This window comes from Nuphar pumila, chromosome 15, assembly GCF_984573655.1.
Source record: "Nuphar pumila chromosome 15, dmNupPumi1.hap1.1, whole genome shotgun sequence".
Classification (NCBI taxonomy): Eukaryota; Viridiplantae; Streptophyta; class Magnoliopsida; order Nymphaeales; family Nymphaeaceae; genus Nuphar; species Nuphar pumila.
In genome coordinates, this window is record NC_143263.1 from 31,053,517 (window position 1) to 31,061,169 (window position 7,653).

At 37.4% G+C, this 7,653-nt stretch overlaps 1 protein-coding gene across 1 annotated transcript; it reads right to left on the reverse strand.

The window, feature by feature from the left end:
• Positions 1 to 933: 933 nt before the first annotated feature.
• LOC149815006 (IQ domain-containing protein IQM1-like) lies at positions 934 to 6,835 on the reverse strand. Its single transcript, XM_089988254.1, has 15 exons — positions 6,403 to 6,835; positions 5,137 to 5,727; positions 4,932 to 5,046; positions 4,730 to 4,795; positions 4,467 to 4,555; positions 4,274 to 4,361; positions 4,083 to 4,144; positions 3,878 to 3,992; positions 3,676 to 3,741; positions 3,410 to 3,498; positions 3,217 to 3,304; positions 2,941 to 3,087; positions 2,521 to 2,613; positions 2,239 to 2,340; positions 934 to 1,661 (listed from the first exon to the last, which is right to left on the reverse strand). The coding sequence occupies exons 2-15, from the start codon at positions 5,646 to 5,648 to the stop codon at positions 1,254 to 1,256; spliced, it is 2,040 nt and encodes a 679-aa protein (XP_089844380.1). The 5' UTR covers positions 5,649 to 5,727; positions 6,403 to 6,835; the 3' UTR covers positions 934 to 1,253.
• Between the last annotated feature and the right edge of the window lie 818 nt (positions 6,836 to 7,653).

Below are 7,653 nucleotides of genomic sequence, written 5' to 3' on the forward strand. Positions count from 1 at the left end.
GCTTTTCTTTATATAACCTCTCTATGTGAACCAACCACTAGGATTCTAAGATCATCACCATGTGTGCAAAAGTTAAAAAAGGCCATACATTTAGTTAAGCAGGCCCTTTGAGCCTTGTTCTCTACGTTGAGCAATTATCTCAACTATCTGGGGGTGAAGGGGCAAGGACGGACACATCATTATTTGTGTTACGAGATAATCAAAAGTGTGATGAATGTCCTTATACATGTAGATGATATTATTATAATTACAAAAAGTGCGGTTAAATTTATTCAAGAGCTTATTCAAAGAATGGGAGTTGAAATTGCACTCAAAGACCTGAGGTCTTGTCTCGTAACACCACAACGGTGGTTTATCCTCGTTATCCAAAAAAAAAAAAACATCGATTGCATCCATGCCCTTGCATTTATAATGGTTATAAATTCAGGATAAAGTGAAGGGTTTGAAGTCTAAATTCATATTAATAGTTGCAAGGAATGATCCTTTTTTCTTCATTACCATAACTGTTGAATCAAAGAAAATCCAGCAGCGTACATTAATGATTAGGTGCAATTGATGCAGTGTATGTGTCCTGTTCTAATTTATGTTAGAATAGCGAATCCGTATCTCATATCCGTGACAGATAAATATAGTGTAGAGCAACTGTACATGAAACAATAGAATTTTGGTTTCATGCATAAACACTCGTGTTTAACATCTCAATGATACTGTGCTTTGGAGTTGAATTTTATTATTAGAAATATGAAAATTATGCTCCATTTTTTGTGTTGTTTAGTATTTGATATGGAGCTGGTTTTTAGTATTTGAAATATAAAGATTTATGCATCTATTTTGTTATTATTTGACATGAAAATTACTCTCTCTCTCTCTCTGATGGCCGATGCCCTGCAATGAGTGTAAAAAATATCAAACGATACAGAAAGCTCTTGAACTGCCCTTGGAAAATCAATCAATAAATAAACAATGAATACAAATTTGGTTCCTTGTAGACACACCCTCTTTCTACAAAAAAAATGAATATCTCCACAACCATTCCGTTGTTCTCACTGTCAGAGGACTGTGTCCAAAACTCAAAAGGAATAAAAAAAAATAGGAAAGACTACAAAGGTTAAACCAAACCTCTAATGAAACCAGTAGGTGGCAAAACTTAATTTGAAAAGACTCCCCATTAGGAGTACATACGTCCCCAACTAAATTGCTATTTAGCAATGTCAGGTTAAATGTTCATAATGTTTGATTTGTATTGTTACTAATCAAACATTGAAGAATGCCACCCTTGGGCTTGGGATGCCTATGCCAGAGAGTCTAGGTGAGAGCCTCACCCTTGGACTCGGACGAGGTGAAGGAATTGGTCCAGAGGTGCCAAAGGGTGAAGGAGTGATCCGGGGTGAGAGGTTAACTTGTTCAAGTGCCTTGCATTGTAGCTCGGCAGGATAGTCCCTTACACAGCCAATGCGGGGACCTGCACCTGTGGTCCACTTGCAAGATAGCCGGTTGCCCAGTTGGATGGTGCCTTCCTCTTCCTTGGCCTTCTTTGCAGATGCAGCTTTTGTTACCACATCAAGGAATAAGCTGCTGCTACTTAATGAAGCTTCGGTGTTCTTACCCTCAGTCTCACCATTAATTTTCGAGGGGAGATGGTCATCATCAGTGGCACACCTCTGCATATTGAATGTGGGATGCCAAATATCAGATCTAAGTTGTTAAATTGTCACGCATTCAGAGAATTACAGAATGGTGAAACTAATTGCATTCAAGTATATGCTGAAATGAAGTATGTTTTATCTAAGGGCCTCTCTTTTGCGTGTCAAGAAAGACTTTCCATGTTTCAGAAAAAATCTGCCTTCAAAGGCCACCAACCCAATTATGGTCATGAACTGGAGTCTAGAATTGCTTAAATTTACGCAACCTAAATAATGTAGTTCGAGACACATCAATTTGGGAAACACATCTTATTCCAACAATCCTAAAACTTCTGTAGAGCTACCCAAGTTGATACAAATTTGGGCAATCTAAGTTTTTAGGTGAATGATGAACTCAACAACCCAAGAGCCATGGAAAATATATCCAGTATTATGTTACTCATTTTCTGTCTATTCTGAATACAAAATTTCAATTTAAAGTAAATATTAAGCAATTTAATAGTTAATTGGGACGTTCAAAATTTGTTGATAATTAAAATCTTGGGATCAAATATCTTGGTAAAACTTTGTGCAGAAAAGGATCCAGAAACTATACCTTAACATCAGTGAGGTCCACATTGTTTTCTTGAAGGAAGCTAACAAACTCCTTGAAGTTCTCCTCTGTAGGATGGTAGTGACCACTGTATGGCCAAATAGCCTGCAATAAATCATAAACATATTGATCAGATAAAAGTTTACAGCATTACCAGAAGCAGAACTGAATAACAATCTATGGAAAGTATAAATATCAGAAGAGGATTAATGTTAACAATATATGCTAGAAAATATTTACTAATGCAACAAATGGATAAGAAACAGGTCTTATGTGAAGTCACACCTTGAGGGCTCCACAATCAACAACTAATCTCCCAGCTGATGATATTGCACCTCCAGCAAGAAAACTTGAATGCTGAAATACTCCCTTCTTCTTCTGTAGAGCCCATAGCAAACCATATATAAGTGGGTGATTTTGGTGGAAATACAAGCCCTAAACATCACACTCTTCTTTTTCCTTTGCCAATGTCATGTAAGAAAAGCACAAGACTAGAAAATGAACACTCAACCGGGTGAATCACTAAATTCAGATTGAAAAGTATGTAGAAAAATAAAACTCACAACGTAATATCTATATTAGTTATTTAATGAAAGAATTGGATCCTTTTCAGAATATGGTTCTTCGATCCAGTTTCAACAGTTGGCTGAAGAAACTTAATATATCAACAATATATGGTAGATCAACATTCCAGCAGATATATACCTGCCCAACATATAGTGTCCTTGATGTGCTTAGAACAAATATCCACTTGGTCACTTTATTCTCTTTAATTGTGTCAACAAAACTCCTACTTTGTTTATAGACAAGCTTCCCGTTCTCCACTATCACTTCATATCCTTCCCTTTCTTTCTGCAAAACATAAATCAAGAAGAATAAGATGATATGATGGTTAAAGAAGGCTAAAACTGGATGCATGATTGTGCTTGTGAACAGATGCATCCAAGCACTTTAAAAGGCATTTCTGATCTGTGAACTCACCGGTCCAAGATAATTGATGCATTGACATTGAAGATCGGTTCTAGGACACTTTTCTAGATTTACTTCTTTGCCATCTCCCACATCCAACCTGTGGTTTCAGAAGGAAATGAAAAGGGAAAAAAATCAGATTGCTTTGATCATTTCATGATAGCCCAAGTAAAGAGGAAAAAAAAATGATGTACAAAATATTTACCAGTAGAAGAAGGGCTGGGAACTCTCACTATCAAACCACACATCATAATAGAAATGAAGATTGTGTCCATAACGATGGCGGGGATCAATCTGAATAACACAGCCACATATTAGCAATAATACTATGCGAAAATAGTTATATTCAATGTTTTTGACAAGATTATCTAAAATATAAACAGAAAACTTGGTTTTTTTGTAGAGTTCACACATCTTCTTCAGCAGGACTTTAAGAAAAGGAAAGAATTTGAAGGAAGCAGATAAACATACAGCTTCAAGCCAATGTTGCAAAGCCAACTTCTGAGCTTTCTCATCCTTCGATAAACCTTTACCAACCTGTGTAAAATTGCCCATATGTAGCACAGTTAACCATCATAGTAACGGCGAGGCCCATAAACTCATGAAGAAATTATATTACAATCTGCACACAAAAAAAATTGGCCATCTAGCATCAAACCGATGAAGATAATACCTTTGCAGCTCTTGTTCGAGCCCGAGCCCAGCGTGAGACAACAGTCTCTTGTTTTTGAATGTTGTAAAACGAAACAGAGCTTCGCTTGAGAGCAGCAAAGTCTAATGCCTTCCACCTGGTTATAACATCATCAATCCCCAAAGTGAGAACCGAAAAAAAAAGAAAATTACACACGAAAATGAGAAAAAGATGTATGCAGACTAACCAGAGCTCCTCAACCACGACAGCACAGTCAGCGAGATTTCTTCGAGTCCTGTAACTTTCTTTCTGCAAAACATAAATCAAGAAGAATAAGATGATATGATGGTTAAAGAAGGCTAAAACTGGATGCATGATTGTGCTTGTGAACAGATGCATCCAAGCACTTTAAAAGGCATTTCTGATCTGTGAACTCACCGGTCCAAGATAATTGATGCATTGACATTGAAGATCGGTTCTAGGACACTTTTCTAGATTTACTTCTTTGCCATCTCCCACATCCAACCTGTGGTTTCAGAAGGAAATGAAAAGGGAAAAAAATCAGATTGCTTTGATCATTTCATGATAGCCCAAGTAAAGAGGAAAAAAAAATGATGTACAAAATATTTACCAGTAGAAGAAGGGCTGGGAACTCTCACTATCAAACCACACATCATAATAGAAATGAAGATTGTGTCCATAACGATGGCGGGGATCAATCTGAATAACACAGCCACATATTAGCAATAATACTATGCGAAAATAGTTATATTCAATGTTTTTGACAAGATTATCTAAAATATAAACAGAAAACTTGGTTTTTTTGTAGAGTTCACACATCTTCAGCAGGACTTTAAGAAAAGGAAAGAATTTGAAGGAAGCAGATAAACATACAGCTTCAAGCCAATGTTGAAAAGCCAACTTCTGAGCTTTCTCATCCTTCGATAAACCTTTACCAACCTGTGTAAAATTGCCCATATGTAGCACAGTTAACCATCATAGTAACGGCGAGGCCCATAAACTCATGAAGAAATTATATTACAATCTGCACACAAAAAAAATTGGCCATCTAGCATCAAACCGATGAAGATAATACCTTTGCAGCTCTTGTTCGAACCCGAGCCCTGCGTGAGACAACAGTCTCTTGTTTTTGAATGTTGTAAAACGAAACAGAGCTTCGCTTGAGAGCAGCAAAGTCTAATGCCTTCCACCTGGTTATAACATCATCAATCCCCAGAGTGAGAACCGAAAAAAAAAGAAAATTACACACGAAAATGAGAAAAAGATGTATGCAGACAAACCAGAGCTCCTCAGCCACGACAGCACAGTCAGCGAGATTTCTTCGAGTCCTGTAACTTTTGTACACCTTCTGCAGCTTCACAGCCGCCGCATCCCTATTGCATGGTGACTTTATCGAGTTTTCTCTCAAGAGTTGCTTGCTTGAACCACTTGATGCAAGCTGTCGCAAATTACTATCAAAACCAGCTCTGAAACCGAAAGACCCTCCATTGTCTAGCAATGAATTTTGCGACCATGAGGAAATTGCAGTTTCAAGTTTAAGGTTCTTGGGTTCCCATTTCTTGAAACTAGCCGACTCTTTCATTGCCAATTTGTCGGACCCATCTGAATGCAACATACTCTCTGTATCCAAATCCTTGAAACTAACTGATCTCAATGTTTTCTCTACATCTTTTCCATTGAAGCTAACCGACCTCACTATGATGCTTCCATCACTGTCTGTTGAGTTCAACTCATTCTTAAGGTCTCCCATTCTTTCCCACTCAGATGGTACCAGAATAAGAGACACACCCATTGAGACAATTATACAACTACTCACTGATTAGTGAATGCAGGCTAAGACTTGAGCGCAATGAAGAATCACCAAGGAGAATCTGGTAAAAAAATGAACCCAGAAAAGGAAATAAAAGATGTTAATGGCTTTAGATGGTGAAAATCTATAAAGCCAATTTCATCTGTAGAACAGAGAAAATTAAAGGGATATCACCATCAAGAATGGGGTAACATGTAGCATAAAGGCTTCATTTTTTTTGACAAGTATCAATTCGAGAAAGTTCAATAGCTTTTCTCAGGAAGAACAACAAAAAACAGTGAGCCCTCTATCAGACATCTTATTGGTTTCTTTTGCTATTGTTCCTTTTTGGCTGGTCCTTCCTAGTGTTTCCTATAAAATCAAGAAAACAGAGGAAACAAATAAACAGAATACCGCATATCATGAGATCATGAGTACCCAATTGGTATTTTTTTTCTTTCAAGATATATTCAATTTCTGTAAAACGATTTTACTATTACAGAAATCACAAAAAAAAGAGCACCACTTTCTTACACACATCATGAACACGAACAAAAAGAAAAAGGAAATTAAAAGATTGATCACTTGAAACCATGAATATCCAATGTCCAAAAATAACAAACAAACAAAAAACAAAAACCAACAGTAAATTTATGAAAAGACTTCCACCTTTTCATATATACGTCTGAATCTCATGACCAATCGATATAACCCTAAAATAAAAAAGTAACAGAAAATAAAACAGGCTTAAACGCACCTGAAACCTCAGACTGAAATTCACAACTCAACAAGTTTCTTCTGTTATGTGTGATCGGCCCTCCCACTCTTATATACATGTAAAAATCAAGAGGACTTATACAAGCAGAGTTGGTCTTTGAAATTCTTCTCTCTTTTCAATCCTTCAAATACGCAGCAAGGGAAAGAACAAAAAGACAGTCTTAGTCCTCTCTCTCAGAGAGAGAGAGAGAGAGAACCATGTTGTGGAATTTTGAACAATGTGGTGCTTGTTGATTTCAAAGGCTGCTTTTTCTCCTAAGTGGGTAGAGAGATCTGTAGTCTGTTGAAACGTGAAGTCTTTGATAGAACGCATTTTGATTGTTCAAAATATATGAACCATGTTGGTCAATTTTTTTTTTGTGGTAATATACTATATTTGCCTGAGTTGAATGGCTCAACAACTCCTCATGGTTGATGCATGGCCAAGGTGGTAATATGAATAATGAGGAGTGTGGTGGCGTCACATTCATGGAGATCTCTTCATGTGTGCCTTACATTGTAAATCCGCTAGTGATAAGGTTGAACTTTAATGACGTCTATGTCCCCACAAATCTTAAATGGTTAATCTGTCCTCTGGTGGATCGGTTTGTGAACCAGCTTGACTGACTCGGTCTAGGATGGAGCTCCAGCCATCCGAGCCCATAAGAGTCTTTGAAGGACCTATGCCGATTGCATTGGCTCCCGAAGACTCAGCAGCTTTAGTCACCTAAACTTGACCACTGTTCAGTCAGTGGACTGAGCCATGCATGAAGCACTAAAGAATTACTGAGTATTAGCATTGCAATGGGAGTAAGTTTCTAGAGCTAGGTCAGGTGAGTTCTGATAAAAGTTTATGATCCAAAACGGACTTCATCGAGTCTGCTCAGCGACTTGGATCGTAGTCTCCAGCCCATATTAATCGACCAACCAAACCAGTTCCAAACATGATGGTTCTCGTGAGTCAAGTCTTTTGATCTTTTCCCAAGTTAACCAATCTAAATTCACAAATGAGTAACGAACCTCATTGGTTTAGAAGGACCCAGCCTAGCCAAGCCTCATAGAGACCATATACTGAGTCTTTGACGGACTCAAACCTAGCCGATACGACTACGGTCCTCTAGATCTATGCCATTATTGAGTTGTTGGTACCAATTTGAACAATCTCATTTAATTTAACAAGTCATATAAGATCTCATGTCATTCAATTTTTCTTTAAGTAGTTGTTTGGTTAGTGAACATCAAAGTCGGTTCT

What these genes read in the sequence shown, in the direction of transcription:
- LOC149815006 (XM_089988254.1), bottom strand. Translation starts at nt 5,648, where the DNA reads ATGGGTGTGTCTCTTATTCTGGTACCATCTGAGTGGGAAAGAATGGGA. An exon ending in TCCCAGCCCTTCTTCTACTG is followed by an intron (nt 3,305 to 3,409) that starts GTAAATATTTTG and finishes CTGAAACCACAG; the next exon opens with GTTGGATGTGGGAGATGGCA. An exon ending in GGACACTATATGTTGGGCAG is followed by an intron (nt 2,614 to 2,940) that starts GTATATATCTGC and finishes TGGGCTCTACAG; the next exon opens with AAGAAGAAGGGAGTATTTCA.